This window comes from Lycorma delicatula, chromosome 1 (genome assembly GCF_047948215.1).
Source record: "Lycorma delicatula isolate Av1 chromosome 1, ASM4794821v1, whole genome shotgun sequence".
Lineage (NCBI taxonomy): Eukaryota > Metazoa > Arthropoda > Insecta > Hemiptera > Fulgoridae > Lycorma > Lycorma delicatula.
In genome coordinates this window covers 176,947,620-176,959,986 of record NC_134455.1, presented here as the reverse complement: position 1 = coordinate 176,959,986, position 12,367 = coordinate 176,947,620, and the positions used below count along the sequence as shown (strand labels likewise).

Sequence of the window (12,367 nt, the reverse complement as noted above, 5' to 3'; positions counted from 1 at the left end):
AGATTTGCATGGAAGCGATCATTTCCCGGTACAAATTGTAACTGATGTTACAAGTAAAACTAACCCCATCTCTAAAAGATGATTGTTTGATAACGCAGAATGGACGTGCTTTACAGCCTGGACGATACTCCCCGAAACAACTGGAGTTATCGGAACCTATGTCGACGCTATAACTAATGCGATACTTGACTCGGCATCGAGATATATTCCTAAAACATCTGAGAAACTTAAGAAGCGACCCATTCCACTGTGGAACGATGAAATAAGTAAATCTATAAAAAGAAAGAAAAGAGCGTATAACGCCTTTAAGAAACGTCCTACGACAGATAATCTTATTGCCTTTAAAAAATACAAGACGTATGCAAAACGACTCATGATAGATTCAAAGAAACGATCCTGGCAGCAATACATGTCATCCATTGACAGAACTATTACTGCATCAGACGTTTGGAGGAAAGTGAAGGCGATTTGTGGGCGTAAAAACTTTGCTCCCATAACTAGCCTTCAAGATGAAGATGAAATTAAGGACACTCCAAACGAAATTGCACAGTTATTATCCAATCACTTCGAGAAGGCCAGCAGAATGGCTAACTACGATGAAGATTTTCGGACAAAAAAAGCAGAACTTGAAGGTCTTCTAAATTTCAGAAAAGAGTATAATTACTCATACAGTATACCCTTTAAAATGGAAGAATTCATGAAAGCATTGGAGAAAGCAGGCAACACAGCTTCTGGTCCGGATGAAATCCATTATAACATGATCAGGCAGCTGAATACCACAGCAAAACGCAGATTACAAGAACTATATAATCAAATATTGCGGGATGGAATGTATCCACAGCAGTGGAAAAAAGCACATGTTGTTCCAATACGAAAGAAAAAAAAAATTTAACAGATCCTAGTAGATATACCGTCCTATTTCTTTGACATGCGCTATGGGAAAAATATGATTAATAATCGACAAAGCTGACAAACCGCAGATATCTAGAAAGCCTACTTACACCATGCCTCCCATTCATATCTCTTTATCTAATATGTCACTTTCAATCCTTATATCACCAGGCAGTTGATTTTTCTACTCCAAATTGTTCAAGAACATTAAGTACTACTCTCTTCCAATCTACTCATTACTTCATCATTTTTGGTTTTGTCATAAGCTATTTTCTGATATAAAGGGAAGAAATGCCTGGATATGGAATTTACACACAATTTTGACCAAAATAAGTAGACACATGTCATCAATTTAATAAATAAAAACATCTTTATTTAAATTTTAACATTTTGAAGTAAGAACCAATTTAAAAATTAATATTTTTTTTTCAGTCAACTTTGTATGAAAGTCAAAGTTTAAAGATTTTATTAGTCAAAAGAATTTATTCTGTTTATTTATTTATTTTTTAAGTCTAGCAATACATGAAACTTCACTACGAAATAAAATTTTTATAAACAACCAAATATTAAAAAACTCACACGTTCAGATGTTAGGCCATCTTCTGTCTGGACAACTGGTAGAAACGAGTATTCTGTATCTTCAATTTCTACTTTAATGACAGTACGTGATGTACTTTCATCTACACATGACTTTTGAGCTGATGCATCCATTATCTAAAAAAAAAACCTTAAATTTAATCCATTAAGCACCATAAATAAAATTAATTGCAAAAAAAAATTTTTTAATTTACTGGTAATTTCAAATCTGATTGGCAGATTATATTGCTTCTCAAAGTTTACAGAGTAACACATAGATGAACAGCAAATCCACCTGGGATGTCTGAAGTAGCACTGCTAACAGTACTGGCCATTAGAGATCCACAAATCTTGGTAAGTCATCAAAAGCTTCAATTTGTGGAATTTTTTTATTGATGAAAGATCTGCCATCCATGCCAAGTTTTAATTTTCGAAATCAATATATCAATTATTTAATTATATTTATTACTTATATGTAAGAAATCAGAAGATAATTTATATAATTGTGAGTGATAATCGCCAACCAAAGAGCGCCATCAGTCATCTGCAACGGCTGACTCCAAGTCAGATTCTGACTATTAAGGTTAGTTTATGGTTTATTGTTTTCTCTATAAAACACATTTATTCTACCTCTAACTCTAACTTTGACTCTAATCTTACCCTTAACCCTAAGCTCTCTCTACAGAACAGATTAGCATCTGAAAAGTCACCATAACTCACAAAACTGAGTGCTAATTGACTAGAGTACTGTTGAGGTGCACACAGTGATACTGCATGGGTCATCTGTTGTCCAAATCTGCTTTCCGACATTTAGATCTTATAATTTCCTGATCCTAAGCATATCTACTACCAAATATAATGAAAGAAAACTTGAAATTGTTGCAATTAAAGTTGAATTCCTCAGAATTACTCAAAATTACAGTTTGTCTAAAGCTGTCTTTAAAATACTCTCTTATCTAAGTTACAGTTAATTTAGAGATGATTCCATTGATTAAAACATTTTCTAAACTTTGATAACCACTGCAAGTGTTTCACTAATCCTAAAACCAAATAGATGTTTAAAATGATCCTAAAATAATATAAATTGAACTGTTCTGATTGCAGAATGTTCGACATTGATAAAACGCAATACAGCCTAAAAAATATTATGGAACATAATCTGCAATGTTAATTCATTTAATAAAAATCTGAGCTACAGAATATTCTCTACATAATTATTATCTTACATTCCAAAACACAAGGAAATGATAAACAGGCTAATGTGAAAAAAATCCTGGTTAAAAGTCATTAGTATTAGAACGGAAAAAAAATTGTTTATTAATCTCTTGTTATGTTTAACAAGAGCACTGCTAAATAACAATTTAGCAGTTTCACTGCTAAATTGTTATTTACAGAATAATCTTTGTGTAATGTTAATGTTTAATCTACGTTTCATGGTTTTTGTTTTAACCAACAAATTCATTTTTTACAAAACTTTATACTTTCAGAAAACCAAATAAAAGTTTCTTAAAATGCAACTTTATATTACCAACAAATTTTATTTTTCAACACGCTCCTACGAGGTTGCCAAAATTAGAGTATATTGTGTAAATTATAACAAAATTAAAAATCTGCTTGCCATACTACTGACGTCAAGAATTTGGTATGATTGCCATCAACCAGATATCAGCGGTTCTCAAAAATCATTGAATAAATTATAATTTTAAAATAGTTCTTCAACACTCTTCCAAAATAGTTCAACAGAGAAAACAGCTGAATACTGTTTGAAAGAAATGAACCCTAATTTTCCATTATAAAATCAATGGTGCCTGTACAATGAACAAGTGCAATAAACTTCAGCAAATTAGATTATAAATCGTGATAAAAATACTTACAAAACTGATATAATAAATCTTATTTAACACTACTAACAAACTGCAAACAACTCCGTATTCAAAAAAGGCACTTTTAACATAAAATCAAATTCTGAAACTGTAAACAACTCACCAGCCAGAAGCAACTTAGACTAGCCTGATCAATGATGCCAACACACCGATCACGTTCACTACAGACAAGAAGTGATAGCTCATACCAAATAATAAAATACTTCTTTTACATTGAATTCCATAATATATATATATATATATATATATATATATATGACAAAGACTAATTATTAATTTATTTATTAACTTAATTGCCCTTTTTGGTGAATGGATATAATTAAATTTACATACACGAAATTTAAATACCGCTAAATAAGTCAAGTTAAATTAACCATGAAACTTACAGAGTCCTGAGGAAAAACTAAAAGCATCATAAGTACTTGTTTCACGCAAAGTGGTACAATCGATTCTATTAAACATAAACAAGTCAATTGGAAATTTATCTATGAACGGAATTACTGATTTATAATCTGTTGTTAAGGTTATCTCCTTCACATCATTCATTTATTATTTCTAACACTATCGTAATATATGTTAGAAAATAAAACTACTTTTTCAGTTGTATTCGCTTAAGGGTTCTTTGTAATGGTTTTATTTTAAGTTAAACGTGTTAATAAAAAACACTTGTATAGCAATGTAACTTTCATCTTTTCCAGTGTTCTAGTCTTTACCCCTCCTTCTTACGTAATTCCTTTTACCACACACTTGCTTTTTGTGGTGGCTATTAAGGTCAAGCCGCTTCTAATTAATTTGACTGTGTTACTTAATAGGTTAATACGACTATACAGAAATTAAAAAATGACTTCTCGTATTTGAACGCAAAACTGATGAAACCCTATTTTTATCAACTGTGACAAGGAAAGAAGAATAAACGAAACGAAAAAATTAAGATATAACCCCGCCCTCACCACAAAGCCGAGTCACAAAATGCTCTTAGAAAAAAGTAGTAGGATATCATAAATACAAACTTGACCATGATTGGAAATGAAAGTCATCAGAAGTAACGATTAAAAACTAAATTTAACCTTACTGTAAGGGGCACAACAAAAAATGGAAGTACATGAGGCTAACTTTAGACGAAGTGGGAGAGGCACAATAAAAAATGGAAAAGGAAGAGACCTCTTGCTATGGAAATGTAAAATTGATATTTAGTTAACACCATTCAGACTTACAAGAGAAAATTTACTAATTGAGAGATAACCCTTAAAAAATGTGGAGGAACCCCAATTACAAGCGCCAAAGAGGTGTCGGGTTCGCTAACATGTTCCGCAAGATGTTATTAAATGCGTATGTATTCATGCGCAATACCAACTAAACCTCTAACTCTGGCAACCCATCCCTCCTGGAAATCGCTAATAGAGCATTAATTCAAGAGGGGGGTAAATGCCCACACACAGAATCGGTCACCACAAGTAAACATCAAAGTCAAATCATCACGCAATCACACAAACACAGCACATCGCATTAGAATATCAGCACGATACCATTCCAAGCACAAGACATACCGGACAGGCACACGATCCTCGCACGCACATACCACACGCACTTACACACTCCTGAACGACCATGTCAACACACAGACCAGCACATCGCATAGGGACTGAAGAGAGAGATAACAGATTGAAAAGACACTCTCAGCCACTCTTAATAACCACACACACATGCTCACTGCACATGCACTCGCCCAGCAGACAAGCACACAAGAGAGCACACCGGGAGCGAAGTGTCTACGGCCTCTCCGTGCCAAGGCGACCCCCACATACTTGCAGGAACCCCCGAGACACTCAGCCGCTAACCTGTCCTACCCGGTGCCCCCTGCGTCTTCTTCCCCTTCGGGACTCCTCGTACTCGCAAAGCTTTGCCATCATGCTTTTAACATAATCTAGACAGCCCTCCATTCCTTCTCACCCTTAATTATAACTTCTAGTGTCTCCTAAAGTCTGAACATATCTTACTTAAAAAAAAAAAATGACCTGGAAACAAAAACTGTCGGAGAGATATGTTTATTATTCTTGAAATGGTCACTTGTTTAACAGCTCATTTTTCGAAGTCAAAGGTTCTCAGGTTCAAATCCTGGTAAACGTTGGTTGCTTTTGTTGTACGGTATTCTTCGAGGGTTTTAGTTGCCAATTATTGGTTAAATTTAACTGCACTTTACCAGAAGACTTAAGCTACCTTCAAAAGTTTTTCTTCTTAAATAGCGAACCTACCAAAAAAAATTGCATTACAGCATCGTTTTTGTTTAATGTGAAAATTGTCCTTTTGTATTTATACACACTTCTTTGTAGAATAATGAAAGTGAACTTAAAAATTCAATAATAATCTTTTTTTTTTCACCTTGCAAAATTCATGAAAATAGTTCAGGTACACCTGATCGTTCTGCTCGACCAGAAATCCTACACATTCTGTTCACGTCGCAGTTTCAAAGAAATTAGTAACATCAATTTATTTAAAATGATTATAAATTATTTTGAAGAAAGGAAAATGGTCGCAGATTGAGGCGTATGATGTGCTGCAAATTCATGCTCCTGCACTCATGAATGCAATGCAGCGTGGTGAGACATAAATAGCTTGGTTTTCTGCAGGATATTGGAATTAGTCATAGTCGAGCGAAAGAGGTCCTTACTTCTTGCTTCAGGAGTAGAGTAAGAGCCGTTCCCAGTTGAGCGGTTCTAATAAGGTAAAAGCCATCAACATATTTGCCGTTCCGTTGATTTCGTATAGCTTTAGCGCGATAAATTGGACGCGGACAGACCTTGAAGGACTTAATAAAATGATGCATGTATCATTCACGCGACACCGCTCCTATCACCCACGCAGCTCCGTCGAGCGGTTTCACCTATCAAGGAATAGAGGAGGAATAACATGATCAGACGGCTGAATACCACAGCAATACGCTGTGGTATAAAACTCTAAACGAAGTTGCGAGGAATAATGGATTCCAATTTTCACAAGAAAAAACGTACTGTGTAAGTCCTATTTTGACAATCGGTAAGGATAATGTGAAATTTTTAGTACTGGTATTGGATAAATCCCTTACGTGGGGATTAAATATACAGGACTTGAGTGATAGATGCAAAAAAGCCCTAAACATTATAAAATGTATATCGAACATCAATTGGGGCTCAGATAAAGAAATATTATTGAGACTGCATAAGGCACTGGTTCAATCAAAACTAGACTACGGATGTATTGTATATTCATCCGCTAGGAGGTCTCATTTACGAAAGTTAGACGTAATTCATAATAGCGGAATAAGATATGCGACAGGCGCTTTCCTCACAAGTCCTGTGACTAGTCTAATGTCCTACTAATGCTACTACATTATAGAAGAGAGATCCTTTTATTAAGATATGCAGCAAACACATGGGCTTTTCCTGCACATATAAATAACAAACCTTTTAACAACCATCTTTTGCTGCTTTATATGAACACCGTGCTACTTATTCCAGACCAGCCGGAATTAGGTACCACGAATTAAGAAGAAAACACGAAATTGCTATTCCAGAGACATTAGCAATTTCTACGAGAGAAATACCGCCATGGCTCTTCCCAGCGGTAAATACAAGGTTGAATCTGTCTCAGAAAGAAATAAAAAAGAATCCAGCAGTGATCATCCAACAGGAATTTTTATCAACCGTCAGTAGCTACCAAGAATATATTAGAATTTATACTGACGGTTCTAAAACCGAACATGGTGTTGGATGCTCCATATATGTAAATGGAGAATCCCACTTTTGGAAACTGCCAGATATGGCCAGTGTCTATATGGCAGAACTTACTGCCATATAGCAAGCTCTTCGGTACACAGAACACTATTGCGAAGAGAGAGCGCTAATATGTTCCGATTCTCTAAGTTCACTTGTTGAAATTCGGAACAAGAACATTAAGGATGTCCTAATTTTAAACATCCTGTCCATTTTGTACGTTCTAAATCAACGAGGAGAGCGATGTGTATTTATATGGACTCCAGGGCATACTGGTATTGCAGGTAATGAAAGCGCAGACGAAGCTGCCAGAAAGGCAACAGTCTGCGATGTTTTGTATGCAATTCCTGTAAGGGTGGTAGATGTTAAAAACTGTCTAACAAACATAATAAGAAACAAGTGGAATACTGATTGGAGGAGTTTAAATACAAAATTAAACTCAGTCAAAACTTCTCCGTGTAAATGGGAAAGCAACGTGAAGTTGACTCGCCGAAAACAAGTGACTGTGACCAGACTTAGAATCGGTCACACCCGAATAACAAATTCATATTTGTTAACCGGCGTAGAGAGACCAATGTGCGGTGTTTGTAATAAAACACCTACAATTAAGCATCTAGTAGAAGAGTGTACCATATATGAGGACCTCAGAAGGAGGTTCCGGTTAAAAAATGATATTGCTGCTGATTTGGATAATGGAAACGAAGGAAAAATAGTTGCTTATTTACACGCCAGTAGACTTCTTAAAAGTCTGTAAAAGTGAAAAATTTAAAGCTGTGTTAAACAAACTCTAAGGGGTAGTTTTATGCATATAAGGGAGTCTCGAAGCGTGGCACGTATAGTGACGGGAGGTAGCCCTCTTGCCTATGCCGCCCTGGCTCGCCTGCATGCAGGAGCAGGGAGTCGGGGTGTGTCCAATGATGGACACACCCGGCTCCCAAGGGTGGACTGTATGCGCGAGGCTATGGGTAAGCACAATGCATGCTTGTAGCCTAGTAGGTCAGGAACGGGAAAGGCAGCCTCCCCGCCGATGGGCTTTTGGGCCGTCCTGAACAGGTGATCAGATTGCTCTTATGACGCTGGGAGGATCCCGATGGGTTACGTCCTATGGGACTGTTCATAGGGGGGAGTCAACTGCCACGGCATCCTGAGCGACTGATATGCTGCTTAACGGCGGTTCTGATCGCCCCCGAGGTCGATTACATAAATAAATAAGTAAACGAAACACGTCGAAGGAGATAATGGTATTGTAAAGACTTGTATTTTCCATTTATGTTCTTTGTGATATTTTCTCAAATTTTTAAGATTGGGGCCCTTTACACCACATAAGTGTTGATTGTTTATTGTTGTTGTTTAATGTTTTTGTGCACTTTGTGCTTTTAAATATAAATGTAAGGGCTCTTTACACCCTTACATATGACGACCCTGATAGTGATACTAACCTCTTTTTAAGAATGTGACTAGGGCTAATGACCTTAGCAGTCGATGCCCTAAAACAAAAGAAAAAAAAATAATAATGCCCTGAGTTAGATAATCCTCACGTCCGAAACATAACATTTACGTTCCACGTCCAGGCAGGCAACAGCAGTACTTACGTACAATACATATAGCTGGCTAACGGGGCTCCGAGTAAATTCCTTGGATATGATTCTCTTTTTGACCTGTTTCCACCTTCAGGTCACCAGACGGACTGGATTTATCGGCCACCTGCAGATTATGAACAACTAAACGATTTGGAAATGGACTCATACCATTTCTAGAGCTGGCGATGTGGCGGCCAGGGTCAATGTTATTGCAGGTGTAATGGAGACCCTTCCGTTGTCCACATGCCCCCTGCGATGGCAAGCATGTAGCAATGGTGCCCAAGTATGTCGGTGCATGGGAGCTCTGAAAGCTTCGGTGAGTAGAAGCCTGGAGTCAGTGCAGAGATTGCGCATCCGCTCTCTGCCAGGACATATGCCGGTTTCACCGGAGTACCGGATCGTACCTCCAAGGTTAGTAGCCCTGGAGTGGGGGTGTACCCCGGCGGCTAGCCTTGCTACAGAAGGGATCAATATAAATGAATAGCCTTGAAGAAATAAACGTGGCAGAGGGTGAACGTAAACACCCTCGTTTAGAAACCGCCGATTCGCCACAAGCAAAGAGGAAAAAGAATAAGAAGACAGATAAGATTAGAAAAGATGCTGATAGAATCAGTAAAGATTTGAGAAATAATGTTTGGAAATAATGTTCCTAATACAAGATTTTTAATTATTACGAAGAAGAATGGAAACTTCCAAAAGGTTAGCCTATTCTTAATCGCTAGAGAGATAGCTAATTGTGCTGGTGGTGCTGTCAAGGAAATCCGGAAGACTTTTAATGGATTGCACGTCGAAACTATCAACGACAGTCAAAACCAAAAAATCCAGTCATTGAAGAAGATTCGTGACGCGGTATCTGTGCAACCGCGTAGCACCCTTAACTTATTCAGAGGAGTTGTTGTTTGCCGTGATCTTCTAAATTGTACAGAAGAAGAAATAGTACAGGAAATGTCTAGTCAGGGAGTGACTCAGTGTCGCAGACTAACTATGAGAAGAAATGGTGAGGTTCTTCCTTCGGTCTCGCATGTTATACCATTCAATAGGCCTAATCTTTCTGAAAAGGTACGAGCTGACATATATCGGCTTGATGTACGTGCAGTCATTCCGCAGGCTATGAGATGTTTTAAGTGTCAACGATTCAGACACACTGCAGCCAGATGTGAAGCGCAAGAAATTTGCGTGTGTGGAATGAAAACACGTGAGGGTGATCATTGTAAAGACCCTGCAATCTGCATTAATTGTAAAGGGCACCACAACTGCCGATCAAGGAACTGCCCAGTATATAAATTGGAAACGGCCATTCGGAAGTTTAAACGCTTCAAAAGGTAAGCTATCCTGAAGTGAAGAAAATTGTTAATCAACGAGCACCTCGACCATCAACTACTTATGCAGAAGCAGCTGCCTCATCTAAAATTAACGTGGAGCAGTTGCTTAATACGATTGCACCAAGTCTTGCGACAATGATAGAAAGAATCATTGATACAAAGATTGAGTCGACTCATCGGACAAAACCAATTAAACATGCGAAGGCTCATTCCCAGACTGAGGTTGTTGATACAAGAAACGTACCGGCGCAGCATAAAGAACCAGCAAAACCTGCGACCATAACGCCACCAACCGATGTAATGGATAGAAATCATGATTTAACTGGAAAAGGCAAAACGATCACTCCGTCGTCGAGTCACAAGGCAAAGGAGTTTGTGACAAGAGTACAGGAAAAGTCTGAGTCTAGCGAAATGGAGGTGCAAGTAATTATTGGAAAAGCACCAAACACAGACGATATAAGAACTGTACCCATAGAGCCTCCAAAAGCTCAGAGAACAGCTAGGGTGAAAGTGTCTATTTCTGCCGGCCCCAGTATACCGCTGGAAATTGAATCTAGCATCAGCCGCCGAAAACTCATCGTTTGCGAGATTAGATTCAATAGCATCGATGCTAACTGCATCAACGAACCTTTCATCACCTGATGTCAGCCGAAGAATGTCATTGGCATCAGAAAGAGAAGAAGAAGATGCCATGTCCGAAGCTTCAGACACGCTTTCATCAGAAGTTGAAGCCGTAAGAAGAATGGAAAAACGGTGCAAGAAAGGATGGCCAAAAGGAGAGCCTAGGCTTAAATATCAGGAACACAAAGTTGTATGAGTATGTGAAAATTATGAACCTTTTTTTATTTTTTGAACTGGGATGGGGCTAATAGCTAAAGTAGTCCATGCCCCTAAAAACCTCAAAAAAAAAAAAAATAATAATTTAAAACAACTGTATTTTACAACCACCAAATTAAGTAAAAAAAAAAGGTAAGAACATTCACCTTACTGCAACGCTTTCGAAGTGTTACTCCATCGTCACCAGTAAAATATACAAATTACACATTTAAAATAAAATTAAAAGTTAAAACTTTCATTAGTATGTACATAACATGTCAATAAATTAAGACCTCTTATATCTACTGTGGTGAAATAATGAATATATATCTACATATAAATTTACATGGTTGGAGAGTACTCGGGATCCCGTTGCCCTTAAAAACGAAAGAGAGGCCTATCATCCCCCTAGATCTTGTATAAATCTATACAAGGACCTTCCCTTAGTCGTGGCGTGCCATTCATGCTGCCATGCTTCCATCGCGAGGCTGTAAAGCCTCCTCCACAGGTGGGAGATGGGCAACTGTTTGAAATTTAGAACCGGTGCAATGAGATCACCGTTCCGCTCCGGTACAGGTCCGGCTCGAAACCGCATCCGAAATACCTCAGCCTCCCTGCCTCTTCGCAATTTCCACATGGCCTCCCGAACTTTCACCCCTAAATCAATTGGGAGAACATTTCCCAGTACAGTGGTAGCCTCGTAGGAGGTTGTTTTAAAAACACCAGTGCATGCAATTAAGCTCTAAGCTGGGCACTCCTTAAATTTTGAAAAACTGCTCGATTTCTTTCCAAACTTTGCGCCCAAACGGACGCCGCGTAAGAGGTCATACTTTGTAAGACACTTCGGTACACCATGTACAAATGACAGCCCGACAGCCCGTAATCCTTTCAAGCAATCCTCCTAAGTTTGTGCATCACAGAGACGGCGTCCGCCGCTACTTGCCTAATGTGGTTGTTAAACAGTAACTTCTCACCAAAAAAAACACCAAGGTACTTATGAACTCGAACTCGGCTGATTACACAGCTTTTATAATTAATACGGGAGTGATGACTGAATGATAATTTGTCTGCTCCCTTGAGAAGCATAAACTTCACCTTGGGCACAGAAATCTTTAAATTTTGAGTATTCATCAAGCCCACTGCGGTTGACAAAGCCGCCTAAGCTCGGTCTTCCAGATGCGGTCGTGAGTTACCACGAACTAACAGGAGACAGTCATCGGCGAAACCTTGGGCCGTAACCCCTTCCGGGAATGTCAGTCCCAAAAATCCGTCGAATACCAAGTTGCACAGCAAGGGATCGAGAACGGATCCCTGCTGCTTCACTTGTTTAATCTCGAAATTATGAGTTCTACTGCAGTTGATATATAGCTGAGCGGGAGCGGCCATCTCATAACCCGGTCGGGTGCCACGTCGGAGCCTCTGCTTGATTCTTCTCAGTTGCTGCAACTCACGGCGAAGCCGCGCGACATGTGGCGTCCACCAATAGGTGGGCCTGTGTCCTTCATGGTGAACCGGAAAGGCAGACATCTCACAACTTATCTGGTTCTGAA

The 12,367-nt window shown here is 38.4% G+C and overlaps 1 protein-coding gene across 1 annotated transcript in view; it reads right to left on the bottom strand.

Moving 5' to 3' along the window:
- Positions 1-12,367, bottom strand: part of LOC142317716 (uncharacterized) — a 73,870-nt gene that overhangs the window by 23,104 nt on the left and 38,399 nt on the right. The window contains exons 6-7 of the mRNA XM_075354263.1: positions 3,342-3,424; positions 1,471-1,605 (exon numbers count right to left, since the gene is read on the bottom strand). Coding sequence (XP_075210378.1) covers positions 1,471-1,605; positions 3,342-3,424 — 218 coding nt within the window. The remainder of the gene's footprint in view (positions 1-1,470; positions 1,606-3,341; positions 3,425-12,367) is intronic.